Source organism: Lipophrys pholis (assembly GCF_963383615.2).
Source record: "Lipophrys pholis genome assembly, contig: SCAFFOLD_28, whole genome shotgun sequence".
Taxonomy (NCBI): domain Eukaryota; kingdom Metazoa; phylum Chordata; class Actinopteri; order Blenniiformes; family Blenniidae; genus Lipophrys; species Lipophrys pholis.
Window position 1 is genome coordinate 733,005 of NW_028292088.1, and position 23,843 is coordinate 756,847.

General features: G+C 47.6%; 1 protein-coding gene across 1 annotated transcript in view; it reads left to right on the plus strand.

Annotated features, from left to right (window-relative positions):
- Positions 1 to 23,843, plus strand: part of LOC308128199 (cytosolic phospholipase A2 beta-like) — a gene marked incomplete at both ends in the record, with an annotated part of 56,000 nt that overhangs the window by 31,846 nt on the left and 311 nt on the right. Inside the window, 9 exons of the mRNA XM_080493909.1 lie at positions 4,666 to 4,804; positions 5,264 to 5,400; positions 5,481 to 5,703; positions 5,784 to 5,901; positions 6,018 to 6,155; positions 7,025 to 7,132; positions 9,490 to 9,669; positions 13,490 to 13,662; positions 21,845 to 22,031. Coding sequence (XP_080350035.1) covers positions 4,666 to 4,804; positions 5,264 to 5,400; positions 5,481 to 5,703; positions 5,784 to 5,901; positions 6,018 to 6,155; positions 7,025 to 7,132; positions 9,490 to 9,669; positions 13,490 to 13,662; positions 21,845 to 22,031 — 1,403 coding nt within the window. The remainder of the gene's footprint in view (positions 1 to 4,665; positions 4,805 to 5,263; positions 5,401 to 5,480; positions 5,704 to 5,783; positions 5,902 to 6,017; positions 6,156 to 7,024; positions 7,133 to 9,489; positions 9,670 to 13,489; positions 13,663 to 21,844; positions 22,032 to 23,843) is intronic.

Genomic DNA, 23,843 nt, shown 5'->3' on the forward strand with positions numbered 1-23,843 from the left:
ACAGTGACTCCAAGTCGAACAGTAAGAACTATGAGAAGACAAATGGAACAGCGATGGGTCGGAGATATGTACCTTCATGTGCCAACATCTACATGAGTGAGTGGGAATGAGAGGCCCTGGCTACTAAAACCATCATTTTCCCTCTGAGGTGACATAACTGGGTCATGGACAAACAACATTATGTAATTCATAGACACGCTACACATTCATCACTCATCCATAAAAGTAAGAAACACCATTAATCAACAGCGAGATCACTTTCTAGACACAGTATTCTTCAAAACCATTGACTTTCCCCCAAAGAAATACCCAAACCAAAGTACATTTCAATGCTACTGATGCACATGCAGTACTCCTGAAAGCCTGGTATCACCTAAACACATTTAAAGGTATCATTCCATCAGACATTGTTAGATTCCACTGCATTTCACCTCAAATAGCAGATTTAAAGGATCCACTCCAATTCTGTTCTCCTGCCTTCGGAAATATAATTCGTACAAACAGTTACTCGGACAGATTAAAAACACCACCTTGGCCTCCCTCACACTCGCCCACACCATAACATCAACCGCTAACACTGTTACCACCAGCCGGTCCCCTTCCTCAAGGCCCTACCATAATCTTAATCCAAACCCTAACCCCTATCCCAAATCCTAATCTTAATCCTAACCCTAACCCCTATCCCAAATCCTAATCCTAATCCTAATCCTAACCCCTATCCTAATTCTAACCCTAACCCCTATCCTAAATCCTAATCCTAACCCTAACCCCAATCCTAAATCCTAATCCTAACCCTAACCCTAACCCCTAACCCCTATCCCAAATCCTAATCCTAATCCTAATTCTAACCCTAACCCCTATCCTAAATCCTAATCCTAATTCTAACCCTAACCCTAACCCCTATCCTAAATCCTAATCCTAATCCTAATTCTAACCCTAACCCCTATCCTAAATCCTAATTCTAACCCTAACCCTAACCCCTATCCCAAATCCTAATCCTAACCCCTATCCCAAATCCTAATCCTAATTCTAACCCTAACCCCTATCCTAAATCCTAATCCTAATTCTAACCCTAACCCTAACCCCTATCCCAAATCCTAATTCTAACCCTAACCCCTGTCCCTAATCCTAATTCTAACCCTAACCCCTATCCCAAATCCTAATCCTAATTCTAACCCTAACCCTAACCCTAACCCCTATCCCAAATCCTAATTCTAACCCTAACCCCTGTCCCTAATCCTAATTCTAACCCTAACCCCTATCCTAAATACCTGAGCTAACCCCAACCCCAGTCTCACTCCTAAACTTAACCTTTAAAGAAGAAAAGAAAGAAAAACCTAAGAAGGACTCCAGTTTGGACTGAGACAGGGACAAGAGACCACAGAAAGCCCGGCAGACATTTGTGTTTCACATTTTGACGTTCCACCAGTGTCTGAGGAAGACCTACAGCGGTCCAAACGTTGCCCGTGGGCGTGCTGATTGATTTAGATTGTGTGCTTTTTTTTCACCCTAACCGGTATACCAGTTTGTTAATTAATATTAACCTAAAGTCGGTATACCGGAAAAAAGATTTTGCTTTTTTTTTTTAATTTTTTTCACACAAATACATAAAAATCCTTTTTGTTTTAACTTAAAATCGGGGAGACATTTTGGAAAAATTCCTTATTTTTCGGGTTTATTTAATTTCATGATAGGAATGTCTTCTTACGAAGGCTGGACCACGGTGCGTTACGGGAGACGCCAAGATCGGGTCCCCGAACGTAACTATGGAAAAGATCCACAGCGCACAGGCGAAGGAGTTCACCCGTGAATTCGGGGGTCGGGGACATTTTCCCAAACCCAATCAGCCAGTGCGCCTCCCAGAGGTCATGTTGCCCCCCCATCGTCCCCTCTTAGTGGTGCAGGGAGGACAACAAAATCAACAACGATTTTACTCCCCCTCTCGGCAGCAGACCCAACCTACAGATCCGAACTTTACAGCACTGGTGCGAAAACTGCACTGAGTAATTAAAATGGTACACCATTTACAAAATGTTACCCCGACACTGGGGAAGGCAGACCCCCACATGATCACACAGACGGTGGACTTATTATCCACCATGATGAAACCGGCCGCCCCGACTCCTGATACCACTGATCTGATCAGGGGGGATGCTAAAGATCGGGGCCACAACACTTTGCTTATCTTAAAGGATCACTACACAGAAGGCCTGGATAAGATACTGCAAAACCTAACGAATGACCTTCCTCCGGATGGGAGAAGGGTCTTCTAAGTGGCATCCAAGTGGGCAAAAGGGAACCTGCCCCGCATAAAACAGGAAGTCCTAAATCAGGCGGAGACCATGATTGCACCAGAAAAGAACACGGTCACATGTGAAGGGGAGATTCAAGGGGGGGGTTCCATCATCTCAGACCCGCAACCAGCTACCCGATGATCCAGCTACCTAGCCTCCAAAAACAGGCCCCTTCCCCTAAAACGAAAACAATAAACTACCGACACACATGTCCTTCTTTTTAAAACAAGTTTTCATCCATAGCACACATTTAGGGGTCTGATTAAATCACCACTATTAAGATTTAGTAGAAGATGCACTCGAGAACCTGATTCCAGAGATGCAGTTGATATCCTTTACAAATCTTTAATCAAGAGAGGCAACGGTAGAACATTTTTAAGACGATGCTTAAGAACAAAGAGAAGCACGTCATATGAAAATGATTCCGCTCATTACAACATTTTCATCAATCAGTACGGCTATCAATCAAAGAATGAAGAAAAATAACGGGGTGATGATTGATCATTCTGGAATATTACAAAATTCCCAAGTGATATCGGCGTACAGAATAAAACAATTTAAAAGATATTCTAGTCAGACCCAAACTAAAACCCTTAAATAGACCAAATTGGAAGTCCACACCAGAATATTCTGTCAATATAAAATATATAAAAAATCAATTGGATAAAACTATTTACAAAATTCCACAAATCATAAACATAAAAATGAAAACTTGCATATCCATGATTTTCTATTTCAAGTGTGGAAAACAATATATTGGAGAGACCAAACATTCTATCGCCACACGAATGTGGCAACATACATATAATATTATACATATATAGGATATTCATACACCATTAGTACAGCACTCACTCCAGCTTTGACTGAAGAAGGACAGAATACCATAGGAAGCCACAGAAAACTTCTTTTTCACTTTTTTCCGATGTACGTGCCAATAGTACCTGAAGAAGACCACCACAGGTCGAAACGTTGCACGTGGGCATGCTTATTGATTTTTAAATTTATTTTACCAAAAACCTGTATACCATTTTTTGGTTAATTACTTTTAACCTATAATCAGGATACAAAAAAAGGAAAAAATATTTTTGTTCATTTTGTTTCAGTTTATTTCTTCATATTGTATAAATACATACAGTTCCCTTGGTTGGTTTGGACAGGGCCCGAGGGATGGACAGTGCACCCCCTGGCCCCCGTGGATTAGGGGGTCGGGGACATTTCCCCAAACCCAAGCCTTTAACCCTTACCCCAAGACCCTGAACAATAACCCTCTGACCGTGCTCCAACCCTAACCCCTAACCCCAACCCTTTAACCCTTACCCCAAAACCCTGAACAATAACCTTCTAACCATGCTCCAACCCAAACCCCTAACCCCAACCCTTTAGCCCTTACCCAAAAACCCTGAACACTAGCCCTCTGACCGTGCTCCAACCCTAACCCCAACCCTTTAACCCTTACCCCAAAACCCTGAACAATAACCTTCTAACCATGCTCCAACCCTAACCCCTAACCCCAACCCTTTAACCCTTACCCCAAAACCCTGAACACTAGCCCTCTGACCGTGCTCCAACCCTAACCCCTAACCCCAACCCTTTAACCCTTACCCCAAGACCCTGAACACTAACCCTCTGACCGTGCTCCAACCCTAACCCCTAACCCCAACCCTTTAACCCTTACCCCAAGACCCTGAACACTAACCCTCTGACCGTGCTCCAACCTTGAGACAGTTCAGGCAGAGTGACAGGAGACAGGTCCAGAGGATAGCAGTAGAAAACTAACCTAACCTAACCTAACCTAACCTAACCCAACCCTAACCCTTTTGATTAAAATGACTGTCATGGATACCCCCGGCTAGCTCAGTTGGTAGAGCATAAGACTCTACCCTACCCTACCCTAACCCAACCGAACCTAGTCTAACCCTAAAGTGTCCATCGAGGGAGCGTTTCCTCACTGTCGACTACACAAACAGCACTAGTTGTACCTGTTTATGCTGATGGTTTGTTCACAAGAGCTCATTTTATATTTTGATTTTAAAAAAATTACAATTCTTTATTTCCATTACATCACATACAAAAATGTATCTTTTGATGAAATCACTTTTTTTTGTAAGGATTGTGTTGTATAATATTTTATGAGATAGGTAAAAGTGTGATTGTGGTAGGATAAACTCTCAGAGATACTGACCAGTGGATTAAACGTTTAAAACGTCTTCTCGATATCAGTAAAGTGGGATTTCCTCCTTACAGGACACTGTGGATTTAAACCTGGAGACCTATCAGTGGTATGTCATGATATCTCACAATAAGAGGCTCCGGACCACTATTGAAACCTGTACTGAACTTTTCCTTCATAAAACCTTCACTTTTGCAGCCAGGAGAAACTCCTGGCAGTTCGCATTAGTAATGACATCGCAGCCCAGGAGAAGAAGTACCTGCTGAAGCGGCGGCCCGTCGTGGCACAAGCTCTGAAGAACGCTTTAGGCCTCCGCTCTGCACCGAAAGGCAAGAAGGTACATTAGAACCCTTTGGAAGGAAGAACTGAAGGATAAAAGAAGAATGACATCATACAGACGGCCCACACTACACAGTTCACAACCAGAACAGTAAAAAAATACTACACATGTACAAGATAACGTACAGGATACGTTCTAAAAATGTTTTATAAAGTAATACAAAATATATATTCAACAATGCAGTAAAGAAGAAAGTACCATTATATATATATATGGTGTCGGCAGCTGCTTAATGTAACTAAACAAGTATAATAGGTAAACTAACTAAGTAATTGTTCAAGGTTTTTCATGGTAACTGTGGTAACACTGACAACAGTATATCAACGCCCGAGGCTGGTTCTGTAGAAGTAGAAGCTCAGGGGAAGAGAAGCAGAAGCAGATTTTCCTAGAAAGGCCCTGAACTGAACTCTAGTCCAGATCAAACATGGCTGCTGTGAAAGCCCCCCGTGTGTCCAGGTGCCAACGATCGCCCTGGTGGCTTCAGGTGGAGGGTCCCGAGCCATGACGGGCCTGCTGGGTAGTCTGAGGGGTCTTCAGGAACTAGGGCTGCTGGATGCTGCCACTTACCTGACCGGTGTTTCTGGTTCCACCTGGTGAGTAAAAAGCAGGGAGCTTCAGGTGTTTGACAGGAAATCCAGAGGGAAGTAACTCCAGGGTGTTTCTTGGTGGACAGGGCCATGTCTGTCCTGTACCAGGAGGCAGACTGGTCCCAGCAGGACCTAAACAAAGTCCTCTCAGCAGAGGAAGAACAGATGACGAAGAGCATCCTGGGCCTCTTCTCACCTGAGAAGCTGCATTATTACAGAGCGGAGATGGCCAAGAAGAAGGAGCAGGGATACATTTCGTCCCTCGTTGATTTGGCCGGACTGTTTGTTGAACAGCTCGTTTTTGGGAAGGTGAGAAGATGAACGTTAGTCTGATTTTTCTAAGATGTTAAATTCTACCAAGTGTCATATCATGCAGTTTGTCATTGCAGGAAGTGAGCAGTACCCTCTCTGAGCAGCAGAGGGCAGTGGATGAGGGTCAGAACCCTCTGCCAATCTACACTGCTGTCAATGTGAAGGAGAACCTGAAGGGAAACGAACCAGAAGCTGGTAAATATCCTCTTTCTCGTCTCTCATATGACTTGTTTATGTCTAGTAAAACAGGACAAAGTCCGGTGAACCTGATTTCCTGTGAGACATGTTGGACTCTGTGTTTGTTTTGACAGAGTGGTGTGAGTTCACCCCGTACGAAGTCGGTCTCCCCAAGTATGGGGCATTTGTTCCCACACAAGATTTTGGAAGCCATTTCTTCCTCGGTCACATGATCAAGAATCTTCCAGAGCTTCGCATCACGTATCTGCTCGGTGAGACCATTCTCTGTTAAATATGTCTAGAGCGTCCAGATCCTCTGTGGGAGGAACTTTCCTCTGTGGCGGTTTGTGGTTTAGTGAATCAGAATGACCCAGTCAGTCGTTGGGTTCATCAGGGTGGTGTCAAGCAGAATATAAAAACATCAGTACCAACTGGCATGTGGTCAGAGTACGCTGCATCACAGACTTCTAGGTTCCAGGCAATAGAACCATTGTGATAGAACAAGATGGAGGGGAGGTCCCTGTTCTTGCGTGGAGCCGGACACAGACTGGACCAGATTAAAAGAGTCGATTAGATGGAGAAAGTCTTTGGCCAGCGACTCCATAGGGCAACAAAGGTGGATATTAAAATCCCCAACCATTAAAACTCACAGTTGAGGAGTACTGTGAGTTCTACTTTGTATTAGAATGACGAGAGGAAGAAGAAGAAGAATTGTCGTGATAATCTGCACTCTGCCTCCTGGTTTATAGAAAGATTATTATCAATTATTCAACCAGGAACGTGTGGAACCCTGAGGCTGACATGGCAAAGGGATGCTGAGATTAGTGAGGAAGTCAGGCAGGATGTGATGTCTAATGTGGGCGGGGCTAAAGAGATGCAAGGAGGAAGTTCATCCGCTACAACAGGGATTCTCAACCGGGGGTCCGCGGACCCCTAGTGGTCCGTGGTGGAACTGCAAGGGGTCGGTGAACATCAAACACCAAAGAAGCACTTTGTGGTTTTCTAACATAAAGACAGTTTATATTCATCTGACCGCACGGAAAAATGATTCTAAACGTTAGAATGGGAAAATTCTGCATTTGTATTTTGGTTCCGTGTTCACGATGATAACTTTCCCCTCTTTCTGTGACAAACCTTCCAGGGATGTGGAGCAGTGTCGTGTCTCTGAACCTGACCCAGATGTGGAAACTTGCCACAGGTTCTGAGGCACCGTGGGCGTCTGCGGTGGGACCAGATGTGGGCACTATGGGTACAGAGACCCGGGTCAGGGTTTTCAAAGTGTTGGAGGGCTTCGTGTGGGAGGGTTCCAGAGGAACAAACTACAGCACCTTTACAACCGGAGTTCATTGAAAATGTAATGGAGGTTGATTCCCACCTCCACCTGTACACATGCCAAAGTGTCCTTGAGCAAGACGCTGAACCTCAAAGTGCTCCCGTTGGAGTGACAGTGCCTCGCACGGCTGCAGCCTCCAGTGTGAGAGTGGTGAACAATGGAAAGCACTTGTAGTGTAGCTCCTGGTCAGTCAACATACCAACCTGCAGTTTTACTACAGTATTACTTCTGAGGACCTTAAATTCGGCTTCACAAACTGTGAAAATGACTTTTGCTGACTTCAACCAGCCACCGGCCGTTTTAGAGTCAAACCTTTTGTCTTCATAGCGTCCTATCGTTGTTCAGTGATCTGCTGCTCTGGAGCCTGGCAGCTGAAAAAATAAAAAAAACGCAAGTGAACAAATACTGCGTTAAGTACTTTTCTTGAGTTAAAATTTTTGACAGCCCTAGTTTCCCCCCGTTCCCCCCTAGCGGTGTGTGCCATAGGCTCCTCCTCCTCGGATCAATAATCATCTCCTGGAGGCTGTGGGAGGCCACGCAGTGGTACGTGAGGGGGGTGTCCAGCAGGGGGCTCAGTATGCAGCCCTGGGGGGTCCCTACAGACCAGGGGCCTCATTTCTAAAACATTCCTAGGATTCCCACTAAAAAATGTTGGTGCTCCCAAAAGCAGGAAATGGTGTGCGGCAAAAAACACTGGATCAGTAAAACCGTGAGGACGCACTTTTACACACATATATATATATATATATATACACCTCACGATCCTGTCCACCTGGAAGGTAGACAGTTCAGGCTCCGCCCCCAACACGCCCACTTTCTAACATCAAAGGTCGATCAAAGTACCTCGTCAATGTTTTTACATCTGAATCAGCCTGATGATCGACGGCATTTTACCCTGAATCCTGGAAGAAAGGGAATTTTACTGAGAGGGAAATAGTGACGGAGGAGGTGGAGGTCAGGAGATGGTGGAGGTCAGGAAATGGTGGAGGTCAGGAGGTGGTGGAGGTCAGGAGACGGTGGAGGTCAGGAGGTGGTGGAGGTCAGGAGACGGTGGAGGTCAGGAGACGGTGGAGGTCAGGAGATGATGGAGGTCAGGAGATGGTGGAGGTCAGGAGATTGTGGAGGTCAGGAGACGGTGGAGGTCAGGAGATGGTGGAGGTCAGGAGGTGGTGGAGGTCAGGAGATTGTGGAGGTCAGGAGATGGTGGAGGTCAGGAGATTGTGGAGGTCAGGAGACGGTGGAGGTCAGGAGGTGGTGGAGGTCAGGAGGTGGTGGAGGTCAGGAGATGGTGGAGGTCAGGAGACGGTGGAGATCAGGAGATGGTGGAGGTCAGGAGGTGGTGGAGGTCAGGAGATGGTGGAGGTCAGGAGACGGTGGAGGTCAGGAGGTGGTGGAGGTCAGGAGGTGGTGGAGGTCAGGAGATGGTGGAGGTCAGGAGACGGTGGAGATCAGGAGATGGTGGAGGTCAGGAGATTGTGGAGGTCAGGAGGTGATCTTACCTGGTGTCACACTAGTGGAATCACTAATAAAAGAAAAAACAAGTGATCAGCATCTCGTCGTCACTGATGGAGATAGTGTGAGAGTCTGAGAGAGATCAGTGACTGTAGAGGTGGAGGAGAGTGACATCATGGGAGAGAGTGACATCATGGGGAAGAGTGACATCGTGGAGGAGAGTGACATCATGGAGGAGAGTGACATCATGGAGGAGAGTGACATCATGGGGGAGAGTGACCTCATGGAGGAGAGTGACCTCATGGAGGAGAGTGACATCATGGTAGTGCCTCCACCATGTGTCAGAGTGTGGTAGAGGAAGGAGACATTGTGGTGGAGACCCAGCAGAATGATGAGGTTCAGTTTTATCAGCTTATTAAATGTATAGATTAAATATTTGAACAGGGAGGTTCTCGTACCGGAACCAACATCCTCCTACAAAGTTTATTTTTTTAGATGACAAAGTGGCGTATGCATCTTTCAGGACCTTTGGTGCTTCAGCAGCCGTGAGAGATGAAGCTCCAGGGCCTGATGGTGGTTCCACTGTCAGGAGGTCCAGTTAAGGTTCCCTCTGAACTGGAAGGGTTAAATGTAGAGAAGTCAGTTCTTCAAGGAGAACCCCCCCACCCCCCCACCCCCCCCACCCCCCCGGTGGGTGTAACAGGGCCTGGGCAGTATAGGAGCGTTCCCTCCCCACTTTGAAAACTGATGAGGAACCTCCCTTCATGATGCTGAACGTTCCTCTGATCATTCATTCATGGCCATATTGTCTTCTTTTGCAGAACCGGACTCGGACCCGTCCAGTTTGGACACTAAGGTCATAGGTCCCATGTCCAATGTCACCGACATGCTGACCAAGTTTTTCAAGAATCGTCCTGTCATTGCTGAGTTCTCCAACTTTATGCGAGGGTTCTTCCTGCACTGGAAATACAACGAACATCACAACTTTAAAGCCGGGAAAAGTAAGAGAACCACTGAGGCCCGCTGGTCCAGAGGCTCCTGGACTGTGGAGGACACAACCAGTAGGGTGTGGGGGTGGAGGACACAACCAGTACGGTGTGGGGGTGGAGGACACAACCAGTAGGGTGTGGGGGTGGAGGACACAACCAGTAGGGTGTGGGGGTGGAGGACACAACCAGTAGTGTGTGGGGGTGGAGGACACAACCAGTAGTGTGTGGGGGTGGAGGACACAACCAGTAGTGTGTGGGGGTGGAGGACACAACCAGTAGGGTGTGGGGGTGGAGGACACAACCAGTACGGTGTGGGGGTGGAGGACACAACCAGTAGGGTGTGGGGGTGGAGGACATAACCAGTAGTGTGTGGGGGTGGAGGACACAACCAGTAGGGTGTGGGGGTGGAGGACACAACCAGTAGGGTGTGGGGGTGGAGGACACAACCAGTAGTGTGTGGGGGTGGAGGACACAACCAGTAGGGTGTGGGGGTGGAGGACACAAGCAATAGTGTGGGGGGGTGGAGGACACAACCAGTAGTGTGTGGGGGTGGAGGACACAAGCAATAGTGTGTGGGGGTGGAGGACACAACCAGTACGTTGTGGGGGTGGAGGACACAACCAGTAGGGTGTGGGGGTGGAGGACACAAGCAATAGTGTGGGGGGGTGGAGGACACAACCAGTAGTGTGTGGGGGTGGAGGACACAACCAGTACGGTGTGGGGGTGGAGGACACAACCAGTATACACAAAAAGAGTGTGGGTGGTTTGATTTGTACAGAGCTAATGAAGCTATCAGAGCTAATGAAGCTATCAGAGCTATCAGAGCTAATGAAGCTATCAGAGCTAATGGAGCTATCAGAGCTAATGAAGCTATCAGAGCTAATGAAGCTATCAGAGCTATCAGAGCTAATGGAGCTATCAGAGCTAATGAAGCTATCAGAGCTAATGAAGCTATCAGAGCTATCAGAGCTAATGAAGCTATCAGAGCTAATGAAGCTATCAGAGCTAATGAAGCTATCAGAGCTAATGGAGCTATCAGAGCTAATGAAGCTGTCAGAGCTAATGAAGCTATCAGAGCTAAGGAAGCTATCAGAGCTATCAGAGCTAATGGAGCTAACAGAGCTAATGAAGCTATCAGAGCTAATGGAGCTAACAGAGCTAATGGAGCTATCAGAGCTAATGGAGCTATCAGAGCTAATGGAGCTATCAGAGCTATCAGAGCTATCAGAGCTAATGGAGCTAACAGAGCTAATGGAGCTAACAGAGCTATCAGAGCTAATGGAGCTAACAGAGCTAATGGAGCTATCAGAGCTAATGGAGCTAACAGAGCTAATGGAGCTATCAGAGCTATCAGAGCTAATGAAGCTAACAGAGCTAATGAAGCCTGGCTGCGTGACACTACAGTCCAGTGTAATGGGACATGTCCATGAGAGTTCCTGCTTTCCTGATTTCCATTCATGTGTTTGAACGTGTCACAGTCTATACCGGGGAACGTGACACATTTATGCAAATGAGTTATATTTACGCTCTTCAGCTGAGATACAGAATCTTGGGGAGGATGCCATGTCCAGGTGTCAAAGACAGTTCAGGTGTCCCACAGGGTTCTGTTCTGGGTCCTCTGCTCCTCAGAATCTTTATTTATCACTATGGCAACAACACATCATCGGTAGGGTCAAACTAACCTGTCTGACGACGGGCTAGTTCTTCTCCTCTGCAACATTTTCCAGAACTAGAACATCTAGTTCCACTGTTATGCAGATAAAACCCCCCAAAGAGAGCAGCTGCAGGCAGGTAGGGGGCGCTGCTGCTCTAAGGTCAGTAGAGGGTTAGGGTCAGTACAGGGTTAGGGTCAGTAGAGGGTTAGGGTCAGTAGAGGGTCAGTAGAGGGTTAGGGTCAGTAGAGGGTTAGAGTCAGTGGAGGGTTAGGGTCAGTAGAGGGTTAGGGTCAGTAGAGGGTTAGTAGAGGGTTAGGGTCATTAGAGGGTTAGGGTTAGTAGAGGGTTAGAGTCAGTGGAGGGTTAGGGTCAGTAGAGGGTTAGGGTCAGTAGAGGGTTAGTAGAGGGTTAGGGTCAGTAGAGGGTTAGTAGAGGGTTAGGGTTAGTAGAAGTTTAGTAGAGGGTTAGGGTCAGTAGAGGGTTAGGGTCAGTAGAGGGTTAGGGTTAGTAGAGGGTTAGAGTCAGTGGAGGGTTAGGGTCAGTAGAGGGTTAGGGTCAGTAGAGGGTTAGTAGAGGGTTAGGGTCAGTAGAGGGTTAGTAGAGGGTTAGGGTTAGTAGAGGTTTAGTAGAGGGTTAGGGTCAGTAGAGGGTTAGGGTCAGTAGAGGGTTAGGGTTAGTAGAGGGTTAGGGTCAGTAGAGGGTTAGGGTTAGTAGAGGGTTAGGGTCAGTAGAGGGTTAGGGTCAGTAGAGGGTTAGGGTCAATAGAGGGTTAGGGTCATTAGAGGGTTAGCGTTAGTAGAGGGTTAGAGTCAGTAGAGGGTTAGGGTCCGTAGAGGTTTAGTAGAGGGTTAGGGTCAGTAGAGGGTTAGGGTTAGTAGAGGGTTAGGGTCAGTAGAGGGTTAGTAGAGGGTTAGGGTCAGTAGAGGGTTAGGGTCATTAGAGGGTTAGGGTTAGTAGAGGGTTAGGGTCAGTAGAGGGTTAGGGTCATTAGAGGGTTAGCGTTAGTAGAGGGTTAGGGTCAGTAGAGGGTTAGGGTCATTAGAGGGTTAGCGTTAGTAGAGGGTTAGAGTCAGTAGAGGGTTAGGGTCCGTAGAGGTTTAGTAGAGGGTTAGGGTCAGTAGAGGGTTAGTAGAGGGTTTGGGTCAGTAGAGGGTTAGGGTCATTAGAGGGTTAGGGTCAGTAGAGGGTTAGGGTCAGGAGAGGGTTAGTAGAGGTTTAGGGTCAGTAGAGGGTTAGTAGAGGGTTAGGGTCATTAGAGTGTTAGGGTTAGTAGAGGGTTAGAGTCAGTAGAGGGTTAGGGTCATTAGAGGGTTAGGGTCAGTACAGGGTTAGGGTCCGTAGAGGGTCAGTAAAGGGTTAGGGTCAGTAGAGGGTTAGGGTCCGTAGAGGGTCAGTAAAGGGTTAGGGTCAGTAGAGGGTTAGGGTTAGTAGAGGGTTAGTAGAGGGTTAGGGTCAGTAGAGGGTCAGTAGAGGGTTAGGGTTAGTAGAGGGTTAGTAGAGGGTTAGGGTCAGTAGAGGTTTAGGGTCAGTAGAGGGTTAGGGTCAGTAGAGGGTTAGGGTTAGTAGAGGGTTAGGGTCAGTAGAGGGTTAGGGTCAGTAGAGGGTTAGGGTTAGTAGAGGTTTAGTAGAGGGTTAGGGTCAGTAGAGGGTTAGGGTCAGTAGAGGGTTAGGGTTAGTAGAGGGTTAGGGTTAGTTTAGGGTCAGTAGAGGGTCAGTAGAGGGTTAGGGTCAGTGGAGGGTTAGGGTCAGTAGAGGGTTAGGGTTAGTAGAGGGTTAGGGTCAGTAGAGGGTTAGGGTCAGTAGAGGGTTAGGGTCAGTGGAGGGTTAGGGTCAGTAGAGGGTTAGGGTTAGTAGAGGGTCAGTAGAGGGTTAGGGTTAGTAGAGGTTTAGTAGAGGGTTAGGGTCAGTAGAGGGTTAGGGTCAGTAGAGGGTTAGGGTTAGTAGAGGGTTAGGGTTAGTTTAGGGTCAGTAGAGGGTCAGTAGAGGGTTAGGGTCAGTAGAGGGTCAGTAGAGGAAAGGCTTCCAGAGCTTGTACTGCTCATCAGCTAGAGGTCGTGTCAAAGTAAAAGAAAAGTCTACTAATAATTATTTTAGTGTGAAAACTTGTCCCACAATGTGTCCCAGTGAAGCCCCTCTGGACGCTGCTCTATTCCTCATATCATTTTCAATCCCTGCAGATTCCCACCCGGACGCCTTCCCCAACCAGCTGACCCCCAGAGACCCCACCCTGCAGCTGGTGGACTCTGGTCATGCCATCAACCTGGGCTGTGTCCCCGTCCTGCGTCCTGAGAGAGACGTGGACGTCCTCATATGTCTCAGCTACTCCTGGGACCATGATCACATGTTTGAGGTGAATGCATCCAGAGCATCCAGAGCATCCAGAGCAAACTAGAAATCCTCCTGTGTGTAATCCTAATCAGACTACTAGAAATCCTCCCGTGTATAATCCTAATCAGACTACTAGAAATCCTCCCGTGTATAATCCTAATCAGACTACTAGAAATCCTCCCGTGTATAATCCTAATCAGACTACTCGAAATCCTCCCGTGTATAATCCTAATCAGACTACTAGAAATCCTCCCGTGTATAATCCTAATCAGACTACTCGAAATCCTCCCGTGTATAATCCTAATCAGACTACTAGAAATCCTCCCGTGTGTAATCCTAATCAGACTACTAGAAATCCTCCTGTGTGTAATCCTAATCAGACTACTAGAAATCCTCCTGTGTGTAATCCTAATCCTAATCAGACTACTAGAAATCCTCCTGGGTATAATCCTAATCAGACTACTAGAAATCCTCCTGTGTGTAATCCTAATCAGACTACTAGAAATCCTCCTGTGTGTAATCCTAATCAGACTATTAGAAATCCTCCTGTGTGTAATCCTAATCAGACTACTAGAAATCCTCCTGTGTGTAATCCTAATCAGACTATTAGAAATCCTCCTGTGTGTAATCCTAATCAGACTACTAGAAATCCTCCTGTGTGTAATCCTAATCCTAATCAGACTACTAGAAATCCTCCTGTGTGTAATCCTAATCAGACTACTAGAAATCCTCCTGTGTGTAATCCTAATCAGACTATTAGAAATCCTCCTGTGTGTAATCCTAATCAGACTACTAGAAATCCTCCTGTGTGTAATCCTAATCAGACTACTAGAAATCCTCCCGTGTGTAATCCTAATCAGACTACTAGAAATCCTCCTGTGTGTAATCCTAATCCTAATCAGACTACTAGAAATCCTCCTGTGTGTAATCCTAATCAGACTACTAGAAATCCTCCTGTGTGTAATCCTAATCAGACTATTAGAAATCCTCCTGTGTGTAATCCTAATCAGACTATTAGAAATCCTCCTGTGTGTAATCCTAATCAGACTACTAGAAATCCTCCTGTGTGTAATCCTAATCAGACTCGGTGGGATACATTTCAGGCAAGGAAATAATTGACCAAATAAAGTGTGACGGATTGTAGAGCAGAGAAACTACAAATATTAGTTTTGAAGTACCTTGTAAGAGTACTGATTCATTTGGTCACATTGTAACACAAATATATTTTATATGACCGACCGGCACAACGCAGTGGAAAGGACACGTCTCATGATTGTAAAATGTTTTTAGTAAAAGTCTGCAAAAGTTAATGAGAGAGTCTATAACCTCAGGGTGATGAGAGAGTCTATAACCTCAGGGTGATGAGAGAGTCTATAACCTCAGGGTGATGAGAGAGTCTGTAACCTCAGGGTGATGAGAGAGTCTGTAACCTCAGGGTGATGAGAGAGTCTATAACCTCAGATTAATGAGAGAGTCTATAACCTCAGGTTGATGAGAGAGTCTATAACCTCAGATTAATGAGAGAGTCTATAACCTCAGGTGGATGAGAGAGTCTATAACCTCAGGTTGATGAGAGAGTCCATAACTTCAGATTAATGAGAGAGTCTATAACCTCAGGGTGATGAGAGAGTCTATAACCTCAGGGTGATGAGAGAGTCTATAACCTCAGATTAATGAGAGCGTCTATAACCTCAGGTGGATGAGAGAGTCTATAACCTCAGGTTGATGAGAGAGTCCATAACTTCAGATTAATGAGAGAGTCTATAACCTCAGGGTGATGAGAGAGTCTATAACCTCAGGGTGATGAGAGAGTCTATAACCTCAGATTAATGAGAGAGTCTATAGCCTCAGGTTGATGAGAGAGTCTATAACCTCAGATTAATGAGAGAGTCTATAACCTCAGGTGGATGAGAGAGTCTATAACCTCAGGTTGATGAGAGAGTCCATAACTTCAGATTAATGAGAGAGTCTATAACCTCAGGTGGATGAGAGAGTCCATAACCTCAGATTAATGAGAGAGTCTATAACCTCAGGGTGATGAGAGAGTCTATAACTTCAGGGTGATGAGAGAGTCTATAACCTCAGGTTGATGAGAGAGTCTATAACCTCAGATTAATGAGAGAGTCTATAACCTCAGGGTGATGAGAGAGTCCATAACCTCAGGGTGATGAGAGAGTCTATAACCTCAGATTAATGAGAGAGTCTATAACCTCAGGTGGATGAGAGAGTCCATAACCTCAGATTGATGAGAGAGTCTATAACCTCAGGTGGATGAGAGAGTCCATAACCTCAGGGTGATGAGAGAGTCTATAACCTCAGATTAATGAGAGAGTCTATAACCTCAGGTGGATGAGAGAGTCCATAACCTCAGATTGATGAGAGAGTCTATAACCTCAGGTTGATGAGAGAGTCTATAACCTCAGGGTGATGAGAGAGTCTGTAGCGTCAGGGTGATGAGAGAGTCTGTAATCTCAGGGTGATGAGAGAGTCTATAACCTCAAGGTGATGAGAGAGTCTGTAGCATCAGGGTGATGAGAGAGTCTATAACCTCAGGGTGATGAGAGAGTCTGTAGCGTCAGGGTGATGAGAGAGTCTGTAATCTCAGGGTGATGAGAGAGTCTATAACCTCAAGGTGATGAGAGAGTCTGTAGCATCAGGGTGATGAGAGAGTCTATAACCTCAGATTAATGAGAGAGTCTATAACCTCAGGGTGATGAGAGAGTCTATAACCTCAGATTAATGAGAGAGTCTGTAACCTCATGTTTTATGAGAAAGTCTATAACCTCAGGGTGATGAGAGAGTCTGTAGCGTCAGGGTGATGAGAAAGTCTATAACCTCAGGGTGATGAGAGAGTCTGTAATCTCAGGGTGATGAGAAAGTCTATAACCTCAGGGTGATGAGAACTGTCCAGGTGGATGGAGGCCTCTGATTGGTCCGTTCTAACACATGAATCATCTTTGATCTGAACGTTTCATTGTAGAGAACAACATGGTGAAGCTCCTCCACCGTCTTTATGACCTGGAGCTGCAGGTGCAGGGTTCTCCTCCTCTGGGTGGTTCTGCAGGTCTCTCCTCCTCTGGGTGGTTCTGCAGGTCTCGCCTCCTCTGAGTCTGGTTCTGCAGGTCTCGCCTCCTCTGAGTCTGGTTCTGCAGGTCTCTCCTCCTCTGGGTAGTTCTGCAGGTCTCTCTTTCTCTGAGTCTGGTTCTACAGGTCTCTCTTCCTCTGGTTCTGGTTCTGGTTCTGCAGGTCTCTCCTCCTCTGGGTGGTTCTGCAGGTCTGTCTTCCTCTGGTTCTGGTTCTGGTTCTGCAGGTCTCTCCTCCTCTGGGTGGTTCTACAGGTCTCTCTTCCTCTGGTTCTGCAGGTTTCTTCTCCTCTGAGTCTGGTTCTGCAGGTCTCTCCTCCTCTGGGTAGTTCTGCAGGTCTCTCTTTCTCTGAGTCTGGTTCTACAGGTCTCTCTTCCTCTGGTTCTGGTTCTGGTTCTGCAGGTCTCTCCTCCTCTGGGTGGTTCTGCAGGTCTGTCTTCCTCTGGTTCTGGTTCTGGTTCTGCAGGTCTCTCCTCCTCTGGGTGGTTCTACAGGTCTCTCTTCCTCTGGTTCTGCAGGTTTCTTCTCCTCTGAGTCTGGTTCTGCAGGTCTCTCCTCCTCTGGTTCTGGTTCTGCAGGTCTCTCTTCCTCTGGTTCTGTTACTGCAGGTCTCTCTACTCTGGTTCTGGTTCTGGTTCTGCAGGTCTCTCTTCCTCTGGGTGGTTCTGCAGGTCTCTCTTCCTCTGGTTCTGGTTCTGCAGGTTTCTTCTCCTCTGAGTCTGGTTCTGCAAGTCTCTCTTCCTCTGGTTCTGGTTCTACAGGTCTCTCTCCCTCTGGTTCTGGTTCTGCAGGTTTCTTCTCCTCTGGTTCTGGTTCTACAGGTCTCTCTTCCTCTGGTTCTGGTTCTGCAGGTCTCTCCTCCTCTGGTTCTGTTACTGCAGGTCTCTCTTCCTCTGGTTCTGGTTCTACAGGTCTCTCCTCCTCTGGTTCTGTTAGTACAGGTCTCTCTTCCTCTGGTTCTGGTTCTGCAGGTTCCTCCTCCTCTGAGTCTGGTTCTACAGGTCTCTCGTCCTCTGGTTCTGTTAGTACAGGTCTCTCTTCCTCTGGTTCTGGTTCTACAGGTCTCTCGTCCTCTGGTTCTGTTAGTACAGGTCTCTCTTCCTCTGGTTCTGGTTCTGCAGGTCTCTCTTCCTCAGCAGGAGGAGACTCCAGGTCTCTTCCTGTTCTAGAGTGAAACCAGTTCTGAAGGTTCTAGATCATAGATCATATTGTTTGAACAGGACCAGGGGGAAGAAAAATCATTTAATTGTGTAAAAACTATTTTTTCTCTAATTTTGCTTCAGAATGTTCTGTTGGATGCAGGACGGCAGTTCTTAAGAACCTTGGGTTCTAAACTGCTCCTCTTCAGAAGGGGCACCACCGAGGTGGTGGAGAACCACCGTCTGAAGAGAGCAGCTGACCATGTTTAAAAGCGGTTCCTCAGAGAACCTCCAGGTGGGAGTGGAGGTAAAGGGCTTCACCTGGGAGAACCTCCACCAAGTGTTCTTCATTAGGGTGGAGATCAGCACTCAGGGTGGAGCGATGCGCTGGATTGTATGGAGGTTCATTGTAGTACCCCTTTGTAGTACCGCCTTATAGTACCACTTTGTAGTACCGCTTTGTAGTACCGCTTTGTAGTACTGCTTTGTAGCACCGCCTTGTAGTACCGCCTTGTAGTACCACTTTGTAGTACCGCTTTGTTGTACTGCTTTGTAGTACCGCTTTGTAGTACCGCTTTGTAGTACTGCTTTGTAGTACCGCCTTGTAGTACCACTTTGTAGTACCGCTTTGTTGTACTGCTTTGTAGTACCGCTTTGTAGTACCGCTTTGTAGTACCGCTTTGTAGTACCGCCTTGTAGTACCACTTTGTAGTACCGCTTTGTTGTACTGCTTTGTAGTACCGCTTTGTAGTACCGCTTTGTAGTACCACTTTGTAGTACCGCTTTGTAGTACCGCCTTGTAGTACCACTTTGTAGTGCTGCTTTGTAGTGCCACTTTGTAGTACTGCTTTGTAGTACTCCTTTGTAGTACCGCCATATAGTACCACTTTGTAGTACCGCTTTGTAGTACCGCTTTGTAGTACCACTTTGTAGTACCCCTTTGTAGTACCGCCTTATAGTACCACTTTGTAGTACCACTTTGTAGTACCCCTTTGTAGTACCCCTTTGTAGTACCGCCTTATAGTACCACTTTGTAGTACCACTTTGTAGTACCACTTTGTAGTACCGCCCACCACTCCTGATGTATGGGAACAGCTAAAAAATGTGGATAAATATTTTCAAAGGGAAAAGAGTACAAACAATATAATAATATAATATATATAATATATATAATATACCAATATAAGTAGTTGCCACTACATGGTGCACTGACCAAATGTGAAAATAAAACTAAAGTAGATTAAAAATGAAAACACAGTAAAGAGGAAGATATATGCAGTACAGTGTGGGAAGTAATCAGATCAATAAAAACCAATCAAATAGAATCAATACTTTACTGAGCTACATGGAACCATGTGACAGCGCGTGTTACTGTGTACTCTTCAGAAGCCTGACGGAGGTTTGTCCTCCATGGCCGCCGTCTCGTATACTGTTGGATTTACCTCCGTCAGTGTTCGCCTCACCTGACGTTCCTGGAGAGACGGAGACGGGGGGATGGAGGGGGATGGAGGGTGGATGAAGGGGGGATGGAGGGGGGATGGAGGGGGGAGGGAGGGTGGATGAAGGGGGGATGGAGGGTGGATGGAGGGTGGATGAAGGGGGGATGGAGAGGGGATGGAGGGTGGATGGAGGGTGGATGCAGGGGGGATGGAGGGTGGATGAAGGGGGGATGGAGGGGGGATGAAGGGTGGATGGAGGGGGGATGGAGGGGGGATGGAGGGTGGATGAAGGGGGGGTGAAGGGGGGATGGAGGGTGGATGAAGGGTGGATGGAGGGGGGATGAAGGGGGGATGAAGGGGGGATGCAGGGGGGATGGAGGGTGGATGAAGGGGGGATGAAGCGGGGATGGAGGGGGGATGAAGGGGGATGGAGGGTGGATGGAGGGTGGATGCAGGGGGGATGAAGGGGGGATGGAGGGTGGATGCAGGGGGGATGGAGGGGGGATGAGGCGCTCGCGGTGTGGCAGGGAATAGCACCGGCAGCAGAGCAGAAAGCTCTCCACCCTCAGTTTAGTGAGGTGGAGGGGGTGGAGGATGGTCAGGTGGAGGAGGTAGATAGTGAGGTGGAGGTGGTAGAGGAGGATGACAAGGTGGAGGAGGAGGAGGAGGCGGATACTGATGTGGAGGTGGATGATGAGGATGATGAGGTGGAGGAGGAGGATGGTGAGGTGGAGGAGGAGGACAATGAGGTGGAGGAGAAGAATGGCGAGGTGGAGGTGGATGATGAGGTGGAAGAGGAGGATGATGAGGTGGAGGAGGATGATGAGTTGGAGGAGGATGGTGAGGTGGAGGAGGAGGATAGTGAGGTGGAGGTGGTAGAGGAGGATGATGATGTGGAAGAGGAGGATGGTGAGGTGGAGGAGGAGGACAATGAGGTGGAGGAGGATGATGAGGTGGAGGAGGAGGACAATGAGGTGGAGGAGGAGGATGAGGTGGAGGAGGAGGACAATGAGGTGGAGGAGGATGGTGAGGTGGATGATGAGGATGATGAGGTGGAAGAGGATGATGATCAGGTGGAGGAGGAGGATAGTGAGGTGGAGGTGGTAGAGGAGGATGATGAGGTGGAGGAGGATGATGAGGTGGAGGAGGAGGACGGTTAGGTGGAGGAGGAGGACAATGAGGTGAAGGAGGATGGTGAGGTGGAGGAGGAGGACAATGAGGTGGAGGAGGATGGTGAGGTGGAGGAGGAGGACAATGAGGTGGAGGAGGATGGTGAGGTGGAGCAGGAGGATGAGGTGGAGCAGGAGGATGAGGTGGAGGAGGAGGATGAGGTGGACCAGGAGGATGAGGTGGAGGAGGATGTTGTGGAGCAGGAGGATGAGGTGGAGCAGGAGGATGAGGTGGAGGAGGATGTTGTGGAGCAGGAGGATGAGGTGGAGCAGGAGGATGAGGTGGAGCAGGAGGATGAGGTGGAGGAGGATGTTGTGGAGCAGGAGGATGAGGTGGAGCAGGAGGATGAGGTGGAGGAGGAGGATGAGGTGGAGCAGGAGGATGAGGTGGAGGAGGAGGATGAGGTGGAGCAGGAGGATGAGGTGGAGGAGGAGGATGAGGTGGAGGAGGAGGATGAGGTGGAGGAGGATGTTGTGGAGCAGGAGGATGAGGTGGAGCAGGAGGATGAGGTGGAGGAGGATGAGGTGGAGGAGGAGGATGAGGTGGAGCAGGAGGATGAGGTGGAGGAGGAGGATGAGGTGGAGGAGGAGGATGAGGTGGAGCAGGAGGATGAGGTGGAGGAGGATGTTGTGGAGCAGGAGGATGAGGTGGAGCAGGAGGATGAGGTGGAGCAGGAGGATGAGGTGGAGGAGGAGGATGAGGTGGAGGAGGAGGATGAGGTGGAGCAGGAGGATGAGGTGGAGCAGGAGGATGAGGTGGAGGAGGAGGACAATGAGGTGGAGGAGGATGGTGAGGTGGAGGAGGACGATGAGGTGGAGCAGGAGGATGAGGTGGAGCAGGAGGATGAGGTGGAGGAGGAGGATGAGGTGGAGGAGGAGGATGAGGTGGAGCAGGAGGATGAGGTGGAGCAGGAGGATGAGGTGGAGGAGGAGGACAATGAGGTGGAGGAGGATGGTGAGGTGGAGGAGGACGATGAGGTGGAGCAGGAGGATGAGGTGGAGCAGGAGGATGAGGTGGAGGAGGAGGATGAGGTGGAGCAGGAGGATGAGGTGGAGGAGGAGGATGAGGTGGAGGAGGATGGTGTTAATGTTGGAATGATTTGCTGAAAAAGCAGAGTAATAAGAATAATTAGTAAAACACTAAAAGCGGAGGCGCTCCACCTGCAGGGTTCTCCGTCTCCATAGTGATCAGACCTTCTGCAGAGCTTCATCACACTTCCTCCATCAACCATGTCATTGCTCCACCTCTTGGTCACTCCGTAGACTCTCATCAGATGTGCTCCGTCCGTCAGATTAGATCTCATGAAGTCCTCCCGTGTTTAATCCCACAGCAAGCGCAGCTTTTCAAACGGGTGGTGTGTTTGCTCCGTCAGGTTCTTGAAAAGACGGCGGTGTACTGTGCAGACCACCACCTCCCGTTCCCCAGCGCAGACTTCTCCCGTCTGGAGAAGGAGCCCCAGCAGGAGGTCTACGTCTTTGAGGACCAGCAGAACCCCAAAGCCCCCATTGTCATGCTTTTCCCCCTCGTCAACGTCTCGTACCAACACTTCACTAGTCCTGGTGAGTGGACAGTGTCTCCAGGGACAAACTGTCTTCATGTCAATATTATTATTCGCTGCCCGGAGAACGGGACTGCTTCTCTCTCCCACTCTTTTTGTACTGATCATGGAGCCGCTGGCCCAGATGATCCGGCAGGAGGACGGAGTAGAAGGACTGAGATTAGGAGGGCGAGACTGGAATGTTCTGGAGGATATTCTGGATTCAAGATTAATGTTCAATAAACACAGATTCTGACGATAAATTACTCGGCATCGCAAGAACTAAAGGACGTATATAATCTCAAATGGGATGTTAAAATAATGAAATACCTGGGAGTCAACATGACCAACAGAATACACAAGATATATGAAGCAGATTACACCAAAGGAACCAAGATACCAGGAGGGACCTGGACTTATGGTCGGATCTCAGCTCCAGAACAGAGATAATTAAGTTTAACATCTTCCCAAGACTTCTGGACCTGGAATGGGAGAAGTGGATATCAAGGTTCATATGGGAGGAAGGAACCTGGGGTTCCTTCTAGAACCCTGCAGCTGCCTAAAGAGAAAGGAGGTCTCGCTTTACCAAACCTGAAGAAGGTTTCTCTGGATCTATATCCCACCTCTGGGGTTTTGGTGCAACGATGCTTTTATCACAAGATGGAACGATGTAGAACTGGGCGCAATGGACACGGAGGTACGGAACCTAATAGCAGACCAAGGACCGCTGAGAAAACTGGATAATAGACTGGATATAATAACTAAAACTACAGTAGAAATCTGGAATGTAGTGGTGGAAAAGTATCAGTTGGAGGAGGAGATAAAGACGTCTGACCTCAGGTTTAAACCAGCGACCATCCATAGAGGATTAGAACAATGGACAAACAAAGGAACCACAGCAATACGCACCATAATGGAACGGGGGAACTGCAGGGTTTGGAGACTCAAGGGAAATGAAGGAGATTAGGATTGACAGAGATGATGGGATAGTGGAGATATTCCAGAAAGCTTATGAAGGGAAAAGGTGTAGAGTGATCTCAGCTTGATAGCAGAACCTGGTGTGGAACAGGGACGACTCCATATCTTAAAGAAGGATGTGAAGGAGAGCGAGATGAACCAATAAGAGAAGAGCTCCAGGGTTGGGCCGGACAAATACTGTGAGAGTTTTCATAACTCCAAAAATAAGGACTAAAGTGGAGTCGGCTCAGCAGCCATGCTGGAGATTGTGAGGACACGGTGATGCAGATCACACACACGTAATCTGGTCCGGTCACAAATTACAGGTGTACTGGGAACTAATATGGCCGTTTACATAAAGTAATAGGATACCAGTTCCCCAAAACTTGTAAGATGCTGTATTTGGGAAACATAACTCATAATATGATACAAAGAGAAGACGTATATCTGTTTAAGGTAGTACTAACAGCAAGTAAGAAAGTGGTTACCAGATTGTAGTACAAGGTGGAGCCGCCGACCCGGGAGCGGTGTTACGTGTTGAGGGATTATTAGTAATGGAGAGACTCACTCCAGAACTCAGATTACAGGAGTCTCATTATGAAGAATAGTGGGACAAATGGACAGACTTCAGGAGGACAGAAGAGGACACTGGACAATAGAGACTTTGGTTGATGAAAGATGGATAGATTCTGTATGTTTGTTTTGACCCGACACTGGAACTGTGAAAACTGAAAGAATTTCAATAAAAATTAAGTTTTTATTGAAATATGTAAATACGACCAGGAGGAGGACCAGGAGGAGGACCAGGAGGAGGACCAGGAGGACGACCTGGACCAGGAGGTGTTCAGCAGACTGAAGGAGGAAGACCTTGGACCTC